Source organism: Eurosta solidaginis, chromosome 4 (assembly GCF_040869045.1).
Source record: "Eurosta solidaginis isolate ZX-2024a chromosome 4, ASM4086904v1, whole genome shotgun sequence".
Taxonomy (NCBI): domain Eukaryota; kingdom Metazoa; phylum Arthropoda; class Insecta; order Diptera; family Tephritidae; genus Eurosta; species Eurosta solidaginis.
Window position 1 is genome coordinate 239400068 of NC_090322.1, and position 19565 is coordinate 239419632.

Consider the following 19565-nt stretch of genomic DNA (forward strand, 5'->3'; position numbering starts at 1 on the left):
ATATTTTTATTTTATAGCCTGCGTTTACTCATTTATAAAATTTGCTAACTATTTTCCTGGAGTTTTTATACTAAATTTTCATTCTAATATTTTAATCAACACCTTACGAAAAATCGAAACAATTCAATAAAAATATTTACAGACATTGAAAGGCAAACATTTCCAGACAAACATTGAATCACAAATATCAGCAATGTCTTATTTGGATTTAATATTACGTTCCATAACTGAACCTGGACTGGTACGCGCCTTTGTTAAATTCCTTTTGGACTACGACAAGTTTGATGGCGAACGCATTTTGGATACATTAATCGATCGTTTGTCCTCCACAGACGCCAATTTATCTATGGTTACAATGGCCTTATTCGATACATTACTTTGCTTAAATTGTGAAGATTTAATGTTAGAGTTGCTATTGAAATATATATTACCTGGCAAGCATGTACCCATTTCATATCGACACAAAATCAATAAAATCGATCCATACACAAATACTGCCGAATTCTTTTTAGAGTTGACGCCCGATGTTATGAAACGCGCAAGAGAATTAACAAAGCACAAATCACTTGGCGATACAGTAAACACACAACAACCACATCATCCACATCCAGCACTGCCCTCACCCACATCGACAATGAGTAAAACCATAGGCGCTAATTGGAATTATTATGGATTACATACAGGCAATAGTCTTTATGCTAACTTCCATGCATACCTCTTCGAAGCGCATTGTCGCATAGCACAATGTAAGAATGCCTGTGCTAAATGGGCCAATACTTATACGTATCAAAAATGGCCAACAAAAAATATGCGCTCGCAACAAGCACAAACGTTAGAGTTAATCAAACAATTTTTCAATGAATTCACCATTAGTGCATTATCAGATCCCACGCAGCTCTATGAAAGCGCTAATGCGGGCATAAACAATAGAGTGATGGTGGAAAAGACACAACCCGATAGCCTACAATCGCTGGGTGAATCTAGCGGCTATGAATCCTTTAGATGGCGTCCAGTAGACGAGGAAGGTATTGAGTGTAGTTATACTACTGCTAATTCCACAATGCAAACGACGGTGAGCACATGCATTGCTGACGGAGAGTCGGACAATAGTGCAGTCGGCAATAGTATGAGCATAAGTGGCAATAACAATAGCAATAATTTAAGTGCAAAGCAATTCAAAAAGGATATATGGCGTATTTCAAATAATAACCAAGATTTAGCACTAACGGATTTGGACTTTTCAGAGGATCTCTTTGCACAAGGGACAGTAAGCTTGGGTATGTAGTACATATTAGATAATATCGCACACTTAGATCTAAATCAATCAACTTGAAAAAAAATATTGTTCAGAAAATGCATAAAAATGGTTGCCTTAAATCTAATAATATAAAAAAATATAATAAATGTAAGGCGCGATAACCTCCGAAGAGATCTAAGGCCGAGCTTCTCTTCCAATTTGGGTCGGGCTCCTCTTGATTTTCCCTACAAATTGGCCGGACGGGACCTACTTGTTTTATGCCGACTCCGAACGGCATCTGCAAGGCAGTTGAGTTTTCACTGAGAGCTTTTCATGGCAGAAATACACCCGGAGCGCTTGCCAAACACTGCCGGGGGGCGACCCCCTTTGAAAAATTTTCTTCTAATTGAAAAACCTTATTTCTAAAATTTTGATGTTGCTTTGCCCGGGGTGTGAACCCAGGGCATACGGTGTGGTAGGCGGAGCACGCTACCATCACACCACGGTGGCCGCCTAATAATATACATACTTTAAAAATTAATAGTTTTGAATTAGCTCTCCTTAGATCTGTATGAAACTAATGTTTTTAAGTTTACTTAATCTCGCAAAGAGGTTGAAGTTAAACTACAACAGTGGTAACTCTATCAGAAACAAATAGTTTCGGGTTTTTGATAAGAGCTTCGTTGGCCTCTTATAGGTAATAACCGATACCGACAGGTTATTGTTTTTTTACAGGGAGCCATTTTAATAGTTTTTTCTTTTTTCGAGTCGAAAAGTTCCGGGTAATAAAATTGTTCCAGATAAAAGTTTATGAGATCCCCGGAATACCCATAGCATTTTAATGACGAATCATGTATCCATTTTGTTTCGGGTTAAAAAAAAAAATCCAGAAATAAAAGTAATAAAAGTATTTTACAAGTCCGAAAATAAAAGTAAAATTCTGATTTTTATTTTTTAAGGACAAATAAAGCTTTGGAGCGGCTCATTCAAATGAAGCGAATTTTTTACTAACCGATTTTTCTAAATATCTGGATTTTTGTTTCTAATACTAGAAATTTGACATAGTACACATTAGGGTGGGTCGATTTGTATGGACGAAAGTTAACCGATATCGCGCCATCGATTTTTCGATAGGATTTGGGCTCAGGAAACAAAAGTTTCTACGCATACCTAAAAAAATAATTTTCGAGCCTGCGAAATTTAATTTTTTTGACTTTTTTTCGACTTTGATTTTTAAGGTTTTTTTCATGACCTACTAAAAAATTTTCATTTGATTGTAAAATTTTCATGTATAGCCTGTCCTCCCAAAAATGTCCTCTAAAAACGTTGGCGATAACAAAAAATAAAATTAATAAATAAAAAATATTTATCGACAACGTTTTTAGCGGACATTTTTGGGGTCGGGCAGGCTATACATGAAAATTTTACAATAAAATGAAAAAAACCTTAAAAATCAAAGTCGAAAAAGTAAAAAAAATGAAATTTCGCAGGCTCGAAAATAATTTTTTTGGGTATGCCTAGTGGAACTTTTTTTCCTGAGCCCAAATCATATCGAAAAATCGATGGCGCGATATCGGTTAATAAATCGACACAGTCTAGTACACATACATATGTCATCGATTTTATATTGCAATTTTATATGTATTTGTGTTATAAAATTGATGAGTCGTGGTTAACAAATCTATAAGTTTCTGAAAACCAATTGATACACTTTTTCACTTTTAATAACATATCGATAACTTCCCGGTAAGTAATCGATAACTTTTTGATACAAATCGATAACTTTTCCATAACGGTCCGATTACAAATTGGGAAGAATCTGATAACATATTGATAATTTTTCGATGAAAGATTAGACAAATTAAAAATCGATTTTATTTAAGTTAATCATATTTTATTAAATTTTATTTCATTTCATTTTAATTTATTTTATTTTATTTTTTTTGTAAATTTATTTTTAATTTTCATTTAATTTCAATTATATTATTTTTTGTTTTACTGTACTTTCTTCTTTGATATATATACGTAAATCTAACCAAATATCAAATGAAAGGCCGGCGATAAAATGTGTATTTATTTGAAGAGTGAATAAAAGGTAAACTTATAAATATATCCGTAAAAATGATAAGTGTAGCTTTTACTGCCGATTTACTTTTTACCGCACTTTTACAGCTATATTTATAAGCTCCGCTTTTATTCACTCTTAAAATACACTTTTTATATCCGGCCTTTCAAATACAAATTGCACATTTTCTCATGTTTGGCATTATATTTCTGATTCTTTATTTCCAACAAAATAGCAGAGCGTAAACATCTCTAAGTGCACCTGCATGCATAAAAATTATGTATTTGCTCAGGGGCTTTAATTTAAATGTAGGTGACGTGTTCGCCTTGAGTTGTCCTGTCATTTCGCGCATGTCAACTCTACTGTACGACTGCTAGGGTGGGTCGATTTGTATGGACGAAAGTTATCCGATATCGCGCCATCGATTTTTCGGTAGAATTTGAGCTCAGGAAAAAAAGTTCCACTACGCATACCCAAAAAAATAAATTTCGAGCCTGCGAAATTTCATTTTTTGAGTTTTTTCGACTTTCGTTTTTAGCGGACATTTTTGGGTCGGACATATGAAAATTTGTTTAGTAGGTCGTGAAAAAAACCTTAAAAATCAAAGTCGAAAAAAAGTCCAAAAAATGAAATTTCGCAGGCTCGAAAATTATTTTTTTGGGTATGCGTAGTGGAACTTTTTTCCTGAGCCCAAATCATATCGAAAAATCGATGGCGCGATATCGGTTAATAAATCGACCCAGTCTAACGACTACACCTACGCTAACATTCTCTAGCGCTCCATACAATATAGCAATGCATTCTACACGTATCCCAAACTTACAAAGACTACACTTACACTTACGCTTACACCTTACCATTACAACTTACGCTTACATTCAGGATTCCCCCATACCCCGAGAAAGATGTTTACGCATCAAAAATTATTATTTCAAGACTCCTGAAAAAAACTGTTTGCTATTAATTAATTATTTACAGACCAGTAAAACCAAACAAAATTGATTTAATAAAGTTTATAAGTGAAATTTCTATAAATTATATTCGGATCAGAGCTTAGTATTACGATGCACAGGTCTATTCAATACTCTTTACAGGTCCCTTTTTAAATGCAATATGGGGTAAATTACAAACTTTCACCAGCAATACACTTTACGTAAACTTACATTTAACTGGTTTGATAACACGCCTCGCCTGCTATCCGCTACCGCTCGTACATTCAATTCTGTTACGACCAGATATCGTTATAACTTCGGATACACCGTCGTTTCATCAAATGTTACGCATACTTAAACAGCAAATCGATGCAGAGTTACCGATGTGTGAGGATTCTCTGGAAATTGTGGATGTTGCACGTTCTTATCTTATTGATCGTGAATTTCGTTTGATAAATGCGCGCAAAGCTACAGATAATTCGCCATTGCATATTGTCAAAAGTGGACTGCCACACCAACAACAACAACAGCAACAGCAACGATGTAGTCAACAAACAACTTTTGGTAATATATCATCTACATCGCCAATACAAGTGACACCGTCATCATCATATGATCCATTCAAAAGGAATGATAGTAAACGTAAAAGCATAAGCAAATCGATAACAAGCATGTTTACACGCAAGTCTAGCGGTAAGTTGTGTACATTAACACTGCATCATCATTTTTTAACACACAAAAACACAAACTTACATAAAAGGGAAGTAGGGCATTCAATCCCGGGATCCAGCTCACTTTTCATTGTTCCAAATCTATTTTTATAAAAAAATTTATGAATTAATGTGGACGAATTTCACACATAGAACTAATAAAGTAATTAGTGATGTTTTCTACATTAAAGCTCCAAAGTGAATTAATGTGGACGAATTTCACACATAGAACTAATAAAGTAATTAGTGATGTTTTCTACATTAAAGCTCCAAAGTGACGGGTTGGGCATTTTTACACGACTTTGATTCAAGTTTTAAGTAAAGTAATATTTATAAGCAATTTGTCTTTATATATATGTATTAGACTGGGTCGATTTATTAACCGATATCGCGCCATCGATTTTTCGATAGGATTTGGGCTCAGGAAAAAAAGTTCCACTACGCATACCCAAAAAAATTATTTTCGAGCCTGCGAAATTTCATATTTTTGACTTTTTTCGTCTTTGATTTTTAAGGTTTTTTTCATGGCGTACTAAAAAGATTTTCATTTGATTGTAAAATTTTCATGTCGCAAACCCTTTTAGCGGTCATTTTTGGTTTTTTTTTTCAATAAACTGTTATCGACAACGTTTTTAGCGGACATTTTTGGGTCGGACATATACATATGAACATTTTTTTAGTAGGTCATGAAAAAAACCTTAAAAATCAAAGTCGAAAAAGTCAAAAAAATTAAATTTCGCAGGATTGAAAATTAGTTTTTTAGGTATGCGTAGTGTAACTTTTTCTCCTGAGCACAAATCCTGTCGAAAAATCGATGGCGTGATATCGGTTAACTTTCGTCCATACAAATCGACCCACCCTAATATGTATAGTGATTTAGTCCTGCTCTAACCCGATTAAGCACAATGACAAAATATCCATCGCCTTCGGCGATAAAGTGCTATTGGATGCAGAGAAATGCGCAAGTGCTTTCTGCCGGCAATACGCAATGCATTTGTCGGTGGATAAATCGGGACGGTAGACCAACCATCGCTCACACAAGCATCAGCACAGGGCGTCTCCTATTAATATCACCGTCACAGAGGTTAAAGAAGCCATCGAACACGCTTAACCTCCCAAGTGGGTTAGATGGCTTGGAATATGCCTGCGGCAGGTATGCTGGTCGTAAGTGGCGAATAATATACCCAATGCATTGAAGGATTTTTGTAGCACAACCATTTCCCAACTCAGTTGTCAACCTCGTGACGAACCTTGTTCTTTTAGCAACTGGGCGGGATGGATGCCGATAACGGCACGATAATGCCAACAGCCCTGGCCCAGCCATTGATGAGCTTTGCTTTAGTCTCTCCAGTTTTTTCTCCCCGCGAAACCTGGCACTGTCAACCACCAAATCTTCGGCTACCTTATTTACAACGTGGACGTGGAAAATGTCGGCTATTTGTCCAATAATATATCCTACACCCTAAAGTTCAGAGCCGTAGCAAAACCCTCAAGTCCCTCGCTATCAGCACCTGGGGTTAAGACAAAGATACACACACAGACATTTATTAAGCAATTGGCCAGCCTCTTGTATAATAATCGCCTCCGATATCGTTGGCGATCCTAAAAGAAACACACGGGAGGATAATGCAGGACTGTCAGAATAAATCCTATATTTCGTGATGATTGAGTTTCCATGGTATCGAATGCCCTAATGAGAAGTAACACACACATACAAATCACAAAATGTTGTCCGCGTCTTATTTGTTTAGCAAATGCAATCACATTTTATGGGATTTTAAATTTTTGATTTTTAAATCTATTGTGTTCGGTTGTGGATCAATATTTAATTTTAGACTTACATTTTTTGTATACAATTTAATTTAATGCCGTCTTTTTCATTTCATACACAAAAATGAATTGAATGTTTTGCCTCGGCTTTGTTTCTTATTATTAAAAACTTTAAAACTAATTCGACCTTTTTTTATAGTTAATTAATTTCTTTAACCATTTTTTTGTAAATTTCTGTAATTTGTATACTAAAATGTGGCCTTCGCAATAATCCCAGTAAAAGAATGAATTTGGTAAAAGTCTAGAACAGCGGTCGACTGCTAATATGTGTCCAAAAATATCGGGAGAGGTGTCCCAAGACGCGTTTTGAGCTCTGTATCAATAATCCTCAGCCGGAAAAAAATTTTGCGTCGTTCAAAAGATATCCACGAAAAACTGAAAAATTACCCGCAACCTAATTAGTCACAGTCTCGACTTAAGCAAGAACTCATTTCTTTGATGGAAAAATATAAAAGCAGCAAAAAAGAAAAATGCAAATTTCTAGTTTTGCAGCATTTGCAGCAAAAGATAACAGGTTTTTGTTTTTTTTTAAATGGCACATATTTAGTTAGGTGCAATATCTGTGAATAGTTGCGCATGAATTTTATTTTGATTGTTTTTAAAGTTAAAGAAGGAGCGGCTGCAATTCATTTTAACCATGATACAACAATTTTTTTTTTTTGGATTTACTCAACATGTGTTCAGGGTGATTGGCGTCAACTAAACCGATAATGCCAGATCAAAATGTATATGAAACTATTTTGGTTTTTAAATGGCACCACGCCAGTTTTTAAATCTCATTTCGAGAATTTTCCTTTATCTAATTATGTGTTGTTTCAATAGTTGCTTTTTTTGCAAGCGAGCTTGAAAAAACGCTTCAACTAGCTAAACAGTTTCATTATGGCAAAACCATACAGATGGTGGAAGTTTATCAGCTAATTGTTACTTTTTTTAGCTGCTACTTCTAGCACAGTATCTTTTTGACACTCAACCAGAGAATTACAAAAACAAAATACATGAAATGCGTGTGTTTGTTTGTATGTATGTCACCCTGCCGCCACGCTGTTATTTTGTTATTTTTGTTTATCTGCGCATTCGTATGTTAATTTCATTCACTCGCTCACAATAGTGCCCTATTTTTGAATATGCAACACTGTACAACACTATCAATCAGGTCGACAATTACATAAGCGGTTCCACTTGGGTATATTTGACATAAACTGTGTTAGTTGTCAGAAATACAATTTGTCAAGTCGTTTAAAAACATTGCATCCCCAAAAAATTATGTTTTGGAAATTTCAAACTTTTTATGGAATATTTTTATTTGTATGAGGAAATGCCAATTCCAAATGCGACGCAATTTTTCACCCAAAATGACGCATTAGGTGTAATGTAAATGTGATATTAGAAGGAGAAATATTTACAAAGCTGTTAAAATGTGAACTAAAAAATACCACATCAAAAAAGTAAATCAATATCTTTATTCTACTTTGAGGAAAGTAGTGTATCGGAAACTATGTCCTCCGTATTAAGGAAACCATCTTGCAAGCCACTGATAAGAAGTTGTTTGAATAACAGTACCATTCAGATCGGAGCCATGTATAGCGTATAGAAGCCACATCGAACTCTCCTAAATAGTAAGAGGAGTTCGCTCGACGACACTTTACTGTATTGGAGGTTGATCTGTAACACTCGCCGAAACACTAATTTGTTTATCTCCATCAAACAGTTCCGGCATTGCGAGTACGCATTTTTTTGCTGCTTTTGCTACAATATACTCTGCCTCCTTGTTTGTCGGTATACTACTGTACTGATGCTGCAACACGTTCGGCGCGCCTTTCCACTTCACCATACATGGGACTCAGACGTTGCCTTTGGAAGTTTGGAAAACCTCCTATTAACCATTTCAAGGTGCTAATATTGTTCAGCCTTATCAACTTAACTCTTAACTTAATCATATTCATTTCTACAGTTGTCCAAGCTATACATTAGGGTCGGTCGATTTGTATGGACGAAAGTTAACCGATATCGCGACATCGATTATTCGATAGGATTTGGGCTCTGGAAAAAATTTTGCACTACGCATACCCAAAAAAATAATTTTAGAGCCTGCGAAATTTAATTTTTTTTACTTTTTTTCGACTGTGATTTTTAAGGTTTTTTTCATGACCTACTAAAATAATTTTCATTTGATTGTAAAATTTTCATGTATACCCTTTTCGACCCAAAAATGTCCGCGAAACACGTTGGCGATAACAGTTTTTTGAAAAAACCCTTAAAAAAAAAAATGGCGAAAGGGTAAATTTTTCGACCAAAACACTCCCCAAAACGCAAAAAATAATATTTTTTGTCAAAAAACTGTTATTGCCAACGTTTTTAGCGAACATTTTTGGGTCGGACAGGGTATAATTGAAAATTTTACAATCAAATGAAAATTTTTTTAGTAGGTCGTGAAAAAAACCTTAAAAATCAAAGTCGAAAAAAAGTAAAAAAAATGAAATTTCGCAGGCTCGACAATAATTTTTATAATAAATCGACCCACCCTAATATATCGATATTTGCCCTTATGAATACCTGCGAGCCCTTATCGCACCAGTCAGGAACTGAGGAAATATTTCGTTCATCTCCTAGTTACAATCGGAGTCACAGCGTTTGCTCCTCCGGAGTCTGTTTTAACTCCCTTTTAGCTCATCAATCCCTTCGTGGCAGCAGTGCTCCTTGCTACGGTGAGCTTACATTGCATGGTGGCCCAGTGAGGGGAAAGCTCTGTTCAAATATCGCGCAATGCACGTCTCAGACAGATCAGCTACATAGTAGGGCGCTGTGGAGTTCGGCTAAGCTCTCGCACAGCAACAACCGCATACGAAGATCAAGATACATATGTATTTTCTGGCAGATGCAGTAAGTATATGTTCTTGGATTGCTGTTCAGTTTAACACCTGACCGGAACCAGCTCGTGGAACGCCAAAAAATATACCAAAATATCGGTTCGTTCAAAGAGGTCCTAAATCTTACTTAGTAACATTTCCTATGCTTCAGCCAATCAACACATTTTTCAGAAGCTATAACAAACAGCAAATAAAAATATCATTTTGAGAAGTTTAAGGATTTTGTAGCACTGTTTCCATAAAGAATGGCAGAAGTTTATGTCAAATGGGGGCAATGGCGCTCAAGAAGAAAAAGCGGAACAGCTCCCTATACATGTATCATTAGGGTGGGGCACCCCCCCCCCCCCCCCCCCTTCCCCATAAAATATGCCAATAGAGTAGAAAATGATACATACAAAGTTTCAGGCCAATCCGATAATGCTAAAATGTGCCTCATTAAGGTCAAAGTTAGGAAAAACAGCGATTTTTCAGAAAAAACACTGTGTTTCGTCAGTAAAAGTGAAACCATTTATGCCAGGAACTTGACTCGTACACCATTCGATAGGTAATTTTATTTGTATTGATTTTGATCTTAATAATATTTTTATAAAACGGTTATTTTTAGCAGTATTTAGCATTTATCAAATCAGGTCATAGTGGATATCCCTAATTTTTAATTTCCATGCAAACTTCTATGGACATTACAATATTCAATGGTATACGAGTCATTTTCCTGACATAAATGGTTTAACTTTTACTGACGAAACACAAAAATTTTTTTTTTTAAAATCGCTGTTTTTCCTAACTTTGACCTCAATGAACCTTTTAACATTATCGGATTGGCCTGAAACTTTGCAATAATCATTTTCTGATCTATTAGCATATTTTAGGAGGGTGCCCCGAAGGATAGAACAAAAATTTAAATTCACCATATACCGTGTAACCACCCTAATGTGTCACGGTTTTAACTATTTTCTGTAAAATTCATAATACATTTTTGGGGCTGCTGACAGATGTTAATGAACCAAGTTGCCCTGCGTGAAACGGAAAAATTAATTATTTCATTAAATGAAATTGTTATTCCATTAAGTTTTTGTGCTAAAATTAGTATTGGGCAGATTTTTAGTTTTAAAATCAAAAATTTTAAGTTTTGTGCGTTTTTGATAGTAGCACTATTAAAAGAAAAAGACTAAATGGTTCGGATATTACTTTCATCTTTTACTGAGATTGTAGTGGAGACCCAATATGTGATATATAAACATATTACACTTTGCATTAAAAAAATAAGAATTTTTGAAGGTACATATATTAGTTACTTACTTTTATCATTTCTTGTATTTTCTGAATTCCTAGCTTCATCTGGCTTATCACAAATTTACGCATTCTTCACCGGTAAATATTTCACAAACAAAAAAAAAAATAGTACTTTATCTATTTACTGTATATGCATACTAGTAATCTATGTTAATCGTTCGCTTTTTACTTCCTTTATATTAGGTCGGTTGAATGTTTGTCCGCTTTTCATACAAATTTTGCAATAGATTTTTAAGTAACTTCTCATTGAGCTAAACCCATGAAACTTTACACATAGGTTAGAACACCGAGACAATGCAACAAAAGGAAAAAATCCGTTAGGTGGCGCACGGATCAAAATAATTAGATAAGAATTTGAAAACTTTCAAACCAGCTTTTAAGTAACTTCTCGTTGAGCTAGAGACTTAAAATTTTAAACCTAATTCAGAGGTCGATGACACGATACAAAAAGATTCGCTAGGGGGCGTACGGGATGAGATATTTAGAAAAATCGTACGAAACGGAGCGAATTTTGGGATTGATTTTTATGTAAGTTCTCATTGAGCTACAACTGTAAAACTTCAAAGATAAGATAAGACACCGGGAAAATTGATTGACTCGTAATGTCTCCTTTCCTACCAACTTTCCAATCCAAGTAATGTGCGCTCCACTTTTATATTTTTACTTCTTATAAATATTTTTGCAATTTCTATGTCAAAATTTAAAAATCAAAGTATAGCAAGAATATGTCTTTATATAAGGAGACATTTTTCGCTAATTTCTGTCCATTTATATAAAGGAAGTGCTGAAATGAAATAAAGTGAGACCCAAAACGACTGCCATGAATAAATTTATTTGACAAAAAAATTGTATATTTCACTATCAAAATAATTAAAATTGGTCAACTAATAGCATTGCGTAAGTTTAAAGACCAAATCAAATTTTCACAGACTCGTACTATAAATGTCAAAAAATAACCACGCCCGTTTCTGAATGAACACATAACACACCTGTATACACACAGAAATATCCAATTTGACGATACCTGGTCATGCACCTAGGAACTATAAATATAAGACAAATGACAGCAAGAGATCAGAACGAAAAATGCCACTGATGATGGCGTAACGCCGAAACCGAATTTGTCTCCAAACCAAATTTGACAAGAGATGACGAAAAATCGTTACAATATACATATGTACATCAATTATCCTCCCTGTAGAAAAATCAACAAAACGAACGAATGCAAAGCTTAACTCCTATGTTTGTTTGTTCAATCGACTTTTTTCCAATATCTGTTTTCGAGTAATTCGAAAATTTGCCAGTTTTTATACTCAGCGTGCTTTGCACACAGAGTATATTAACTTTGATTGGATAATGGTTGGTTGTACAGGTATTAAGGAATCGAGATAGATATAGACTTCCATGTATCAAAATCCTCAGTATCGAAAAAAAATTTGATTGAGCCATGTGCGTCCGTCCGTCCGTCCGTCTGTACGATAACACGATAACTTGATGAGATATCGTCACCAAATTTGGTACACGAGCTTATCTGGACCCAGAATAGATTGGTATTGAAAATGTGTGAAATCGGATGATAACCACGCCCAATTTTTATATATATAACATTTTGGAAAAAACCTGATTCTTTAGTAAATAATACACCTAGAATGCTGAAATTTGATATTGAGACACTTGTGATCAAGTCAATTTTACAAATATTATTAATCATAAATCAAAAATCGTTAAACCTATCGTAACAAAATTCGGCAGAGAGGTTGCCTTTACTATAAGGAATGCTTTGAAGAAAAATTAACGAAATCGGTTAAGGACCACGCCCACTTTTATATAAAAGATTTTTAAACGGGTTGTGGACGAATAAAATGAGCTATATCTTTGCAAAAAAAGAGCTTTATAACAATCGTATTTCATTTCCCAAGTGGATTTATGACAATAAATAGGAAAAACTTCAAATTTAAAAAAATGGGCGTAGCACCGGCCCTTTTATGACTAAGCAATTTTCTATGTTTCGGGAGCCATAACTCGAAGAAAAATTAACGGATCTTAATAAAATTGGGTACACAAATTTTCCCTTTTGCAAGAAATATTTCTAGAAAAAATGGACGAGATCGGTTAAAGACCACGCCCACTTTTATATAAAAGATTTTTAAAAGGGTCGTCGACGAAAATAATAAGCTATATCTTATCGAAAAAGAGCTTTGTATCAATAGAATTTTACTTTCTAAATTTAATTATTACTTTAAATTGGAAAACACTTAAATTTGAAAAAATGGGTGTGGCACCGCCCCTTTTTTGTCTAAGCAATTTTCAATGTTTCGGGAGCCATAACTGGAAGAAAAATTTGCATATCGTAACAAAATTGGGTACACATATTTTCCTTATAGCAGAAAATATTTCTAGTAAAAATGGGCGGGATCGGTTAAAGACCATGTCAACTTAGATATAAAACAAGTTTAAAAGATTTAAAAGGCTCGTAGACTAGAATAAAAACCTATAACTTAGCAAAAAATAGTTTTGAATCAATGATGTTTCACATATCAAGTTTTATTGTAAGAGGAAATGGCGAGACATTTTTTTCAACGGGCGGTGCCACGCGTTATGTAGAAAAGTAATTTATCTGAAATGAAATGTGCAATTGAAGCTCACGCTGAGTATATAATGTTCGGTTACACCCGAACTTAGACATCTTTACTTGTTTTTATTAATTTTATTAAAATAAGTTCTATATTCGTAAATTTGAAGATTCTGAGTCACAATAAATTAATAAATTAAATTTACGAATGTAATAAATGAATAAACGATTAAATCAAAGATAATGAGGTCTATATAATTTAGAGCAGCCTATCATCACTTCCCTTCAAAAAACGCGAGTACTCCATAAATAGTGTAAGGAATACTCCTTTGGGAGTATAGGAGTGTTCCAAAACTAATCTGTATTCATACAAAAAATGTGCTCCAATTAACATTGCGATGTCCTAGGAGAGGAGTAGGTGATCCCACTCTCGCTTTGTTTGTGAGTATTCCATAGAGTACATACGTGAGAGTACTTTCCAAAGTACTTTCACTGTAGTACTCCATGGAGCACCCACAGAGGATCATATGCCAAAATACTAAAGAGGAATTGTGTCGGAATGAATTGTCGGAGAGAATTTAATTTAAAATGAAAGTAAATGGAGAGGGGCAATGCAACTTTTATATTTTATACCACGAATATTCTTATGTTATTTAGCATTTGCGTGAATAAAGAAACTAATATTTCTCTGTACTATAGTATGTATACATAAAACCAGTTGCATTTTATCAGAGTTGCCATAGTAAAATTTTATTATCAGCTTCTTTTGGCAACTCTGTTCGATTGTCATCGTGTCGTGATCACGGTCGTTAAAAAACGAGCAATGATCGGCTTATGGTGGTCCGCAAACGCATTGCAAAGGAGTATTGTTAGAGTACTCCAACATGAAGAAAATGGAACACGCAATCCAACAATTTTTTTAGGGTTGTCACTGTTTCAAAAATGAGAAAAATCGGTATTACCATTTGCGAGAAAACTAAGAAATTTCGAAAAAATATTTATGGCTATAACTCAAAAGATAGTTCGAAGAATTCCGAAAGCTTTTTTATCATTGTGATTCGCAAAAATTAATTTCACATTAAAATCGACCCTAAAAAAATAAGGGCCAACCTCAGACATTTTTACTCTTTTCGAAAGCTTCTCATTTTCTTTCCAATCTCTTACTCCTCCCCCTCTACATCGAACGTTCAATATACAATTAAACCGATACTTGGGAGAGTTTTAACTCGAAATTTTCGGGAAAGCGGGATATAAATATCAAAAACGATAAACTAGTTAGGTTTAGGGTTACCTAGTCAACATTTTTTTACCTGTTTTAGTGTACCGATATTAATATAAAAAGGAAATAACTTGATGACACAGTTTGTTTGATAATAAAATCTTAAACAATTTGATCTTATTTAATTAGTTGTAACGCGGGCACCGTGGTGTGATGGTAGCGTGCTCCGCCTACCACACCGGATGCCCTGGGTTCAAACCCCGGGCAAAGCAACATCAAAATTTTTAGAAATAAGGTTTTTCAATTAGAAGAGAATTTTTCTAAGCGGGTCGCCCCTCGGCAGTGTTTGGCAAGCGCTCCGGGTGTATTTCTGCCATAAAAAGCTCTCAGTGAAAACTCATCTGCCTTGCAGATGCCGTTCGGAGTCGGCATAAAATCATGTAGGTCCCATCCGGCCAATTTGTAGGGAAAATCAAGAGGAGCACGACGCATATTGGAAGAGAAGCTCGGCCTTAGATCTCTTCGGAGGTTATCGCGCCTTACATTTATTTATTTTTTTTTTTTAATTAGTTGTAACTGATATGCTGCGAAATGATTTCATCTATTCCGTGATACACGAACAATATGCGAGTTTTTTAGATTTCGTTTTCGCGTTGAATTTGTTGTGGTCGTGGTAAATAACTTCTAAACGAACCATTAAAGGCGTAACTCGGCATAACATTATGTTGCTAATTGGTTTACAATGTTAAAATAGTTTAACCATAATACTTAAATAATTTTACATTTTTCACCTGCTGCATGTCATCTAACAATCACACAAAGCTACATTCCGCTCGCATTTTGTTTTTTCATATTAAACCAAGTAGTCGATTATTTCGCTTATATAATCCAAACCAATAAATAGATTTTGTTATTGATATTAGAAAAATTACAAAGTTTACAAACGGCGATGATTACTAGAACATGTTTCTGAATTTCACTTCTTCATCAGCTAGTTTCTCGGGAGCTGAGTATTGTACTCGAAATCTCCAACATTTATACTTCATACACTGAAAGAAATGGTGCTAGCAGAATCAACAAATCGGTTCTGTTGTTCTTGACTTAACGGAGATTCGGTGAAATTGATCGAATTATGAATAATTCGACCGAGTTATTTGTCAAGCGAACAAATTAGTTTAGTCATTTGAACAGAAGAAAAATTGTCGCTCTTAAGTTAACAAAATTCTGTAAAATTGACAGATTCCTAATCAATCTAACTGATTTTTCTGTTAACAAAACTGATCTCACTGGTCATTTCAACAGCGATCAACAGTCAATACATGAGCAAATTTCAAAGAGAATGTTACGCTCACTGCGCTCTCTACTTTGTACTTGTGACGATGGTGCCACTTGCTAAAAAAAAACACCAAAATAAGAAAACCACCAAATCGAAAAAACATACAAAATGGGAAAACAAGAAAAAATCTAGTTTTTTATTTATCAATACAAAATTAAAAATCCTTTTTGGAATTTACTGTGCAAAAAATTATGAGATACCGGGACACCTATCTATCGGGTACAATTTTGCAACTTCTCCTCCAAGCGAAATGCAAAATTGCGCCCTCTTGTTGCAAAGGTTTTGTTTGAACGAACAGGATTTTTCCAAAGTTATAAACATTTTGTTCAAGTTTTTAGGAATTTTCACTCACGCGAACGAATCTAATAAGATAATAAAAAAACATCCTTTTTTAATGTTGATGTTTCCGACAAAATAAAAGTTTGAGTTGTTTTGGAATCGTTTCAACTTAAAGTGTTACGAAAATTAAACTTGCCGAATTACATGTAAAGTTACTCCAGTGGTGAATTACCTTCCGGCGATTTGATTCTTTACTTTTCTATAACTTACAAGTTCTCTATATAAAATGTTATGTCAAACATTTATACTACAAGTTTTATTCGAAACAATCAAGTGTGGCAACTACATGCGAGAGAAGAAATTGGGAATGAGCTGAGCTGCAACTGAAAGATTTGAGAATCAGTTTTGTGACTACTATCTACATTTCTATTTGCAAAGCGAATTTCAAAACTATAAATTAAATAAATTATAAAATATAAAATTTGGTAAAAGTGCGTTTAATAAAAGAAAATTATAATAAAGTAGTAAGTATAATAGCTATCATCCGGTGGCAAAATCCTAAGCCAGATAAATAATTTTGCATGTAAATGCAACAACAACGATTTGAGCCAGATAAATCCAGATAGAAGTCTGGTTCAATTTGTGAGCCAGATAATTTGTTAATTACTTCTTTTTAGGTTGGCAACGTGGCCTTTAATATACCTACTTTTTCAAAAATAGATTACGCTGCTTAGCCTTTCGCCGTATGAGTTAAATGAAAAACAGCGGCGGCATCTGCCTATCACATTTCACGTGTTCGAAAATTTCACGAAAAAATTTCATAGCAATTTAAAATGTAACAAACAAAACAAAAAAATATCAAAAATCGGCTGCTTATCAATTTGTTGCATGCAATTGTTGTCGGATCCGTTTACACTAGCCAACAAAAAATTGTAAAAAGAAGTGAGCAAGGGGAATGCCCTTTATGACAAAATTGTGAATAAAAGAGTTGATGCATCCACCGAAAATCTGAAAGCCAATGCCTAGAAAACGATTTAAAATTTACGAAATTGCTTCCAGTATATACGAAGTTGACCATCTGCTTCCGCTGCCCAATCGGACCAAATTCGTATATTGTTTACAGCTATTAAATTGTGTATCCCAAAATTTGAGAACCACTGGTTTAAAAGACCTATATATTCAGAAACTTTGCTAGCGTGTGTAGCCAACTCGGATTCATTTGGGATTAATTACACAGGCCGACAGCATCTCAGACCAAGAAACTGGACTATATATTTGCGAAGGATTTTGATGCGGTGAATCGAAATCTGGCCTCTGGTTTTCGAGATATCCTAACCTAAAAGTGCAAAAAAACACCGCTTTTGCCCATATTTGAGGTTATGTAGCCTTGAAGATGTTTCTTTCACCAAAATTAAAGGATGTCATCTTTAAATACAAGTATTTTTCTGTCAAATGGTGTTGAGTTTGCTCAAATATATATTTTTTTTTGGTGAGATAACGCATTTTGAAATTTTCATGTTTCTTGTGGTGTGGTAGGGGTGGTTTCTAGGTGTTAGGGGATACGGGAGTTGATGGGTTAACAATTAAGTTGGTTAGCCCACTTGTGGTGTAAGATATCTAGTTAAATAAGACTTATTTTAAGAAAACCCCTCACTAGGGTAGGCACGTTGTCGTTGGTGTGAGGGCTTAGCCGAACTCCATAGCGCCCGACTATGAGGCGGGGCTGTTTAGGACTGACATCTACGCCGTTTCGCCCCATAGGAGGGCGGCGGGATGTCGGTGACCAATGCCAACCCCCTAATCCAGGGTGTTATGCGGACCGTGCCTATTGGACGATTTGCAGCCAGGGGATAAATTCGGCTGTATTAATTTCATTTCATTTATTTAACAAATTTGTACAACTAAGAACTTAAAGTCTTTTATATGTACATCAACTGACATTAAAAACTTATGCTAATACATTTTATGTAAATGGGAAGTTCAATAACAATATAAAAAAAAAACAATATAAAATTTAAAGAAAACTAAAATTTACGTACTGACATAAAAGTATGCGTTTTATATATGCATTTACTTAAACTAATCTTATAACTATTACAAATTAATGTAGACACATGAATAGCAGAGGTACAGAAAACAATGAAAGGAGAAACAAGGAAATTAGATGACATAAAGATTATTTGAGAAATAGTATTTTAGTCAAAATATAGAAGAAATATCAACATTAGCGAAGTATTTCAGTATGCTTTTGAAGTTGCTATTATTCAGCCCTACTTTAATTGATTCGGGAATTGAGTTCCAAAGTCTAACAGCGCTAATAAAAAACAATCTGTAAGACGTTAAGTATTTGAACATTGGAACCACCAATTTGCGGTTTCTTTGAGACCTGGTAAAATACAGTTTTTCATAAAGATACTTGGGGGCCTTACATTCTAATAGTTTAAACATGAACATGCAGTTTCTGGCAACCAAGTAATTAAGGATTTTGCATCCCTGAATTTTATCCCTCCAGGGTGATCGTATCGACCTACCCCATACACGTACCTGGTAACATGTAACCTTCAATAACATTGATCTTGTTGACGGACTCCGAGTCAAGTTTAGTATACGCAAGTTCAAAGTATGTGAAGTGGGGTACAATTAGCTGCATTGCAAGCTTGCGACGAGTTTCCTGTGGTGTGAACGGTGCCGATATGCGTAAGGTCCGCAGTATTACATAAACATTGCGGACTACTTTATTAACATGGTCGAAAGAAGTTAATTTGTTATTTAATACAAAGCCTAAATTTTTAACTTTGTCAGTGGTACTAAGGCCCTGCGAGCCAATCTTTAAAGATGGAATACTTTCAGGGTCGATTTCATTTTTGGATATCGGCATAACGTACGATTTTGTAGCGTTAAGACATAAAGCGTTGTTTTTAGCCCAACAGAAAACAGCAGACAGATCACAGTTTACTTTGAAGCATAAGTCTTCAACGAGGCCAACACGATTAGAAAGGTACAACTGAATATCATCAGCATATGCGTGGACGTTAACATACTTACACGCGGAAAACACATCATTGACAAACATACTAAATAATAGAGGACCAAGAACTGATCCCTGAGGAACACCTGCTTTAATGGATTTGAATTCTGACGAAGCTTTCGAACGGAGCCTTCCCGATACCGGGCCACCTCGGGAAGTATTTATGGCGTAAGGGGCGCTGCTGTGGCGGACGGTTC

General features: G+C 34.9%; 1 protein-coding gene across 11 annotated transcripts in view; it reads left to right on the forward strand.

Annotated features, from left to right (window-relative positions):
* LOC137251128 (FHIP family protein GG24907) overlaps positions 1 to 19565 on the forward strand; it is a 45209-nt gene that overhangs the window by 4747 nt on the left and 20897 nt on the right. For 4 of the 11 annotated variants that reach the window (XM_067785213.1, XM_067785214.1, XM_067785219.1 and 1 more), the window contains exons 4-6: positions 143 to 1277; positions 4397 to 4927; positions 10974 to 11012. In XM_067785213.1, the coding sequence (XP_067641314.1) occupies positions 143 to 1277; positions 4397 to 4927; positions 10974 to 11012 (1705 nt within the window). Of the gene's footprint in view, positions 1 to 142; positions 1278 to 4396; positions 4928 to 10973; positions 11013 to 11117; positions 11838 to 11863; positions 17278 to 19565 lie in introns of those variants that run through there. The other 7 variants (XM_067785222.1, XM_067785223.1, XM_067785217.1 and 4 more) reach the window with 7 other exon arrangements.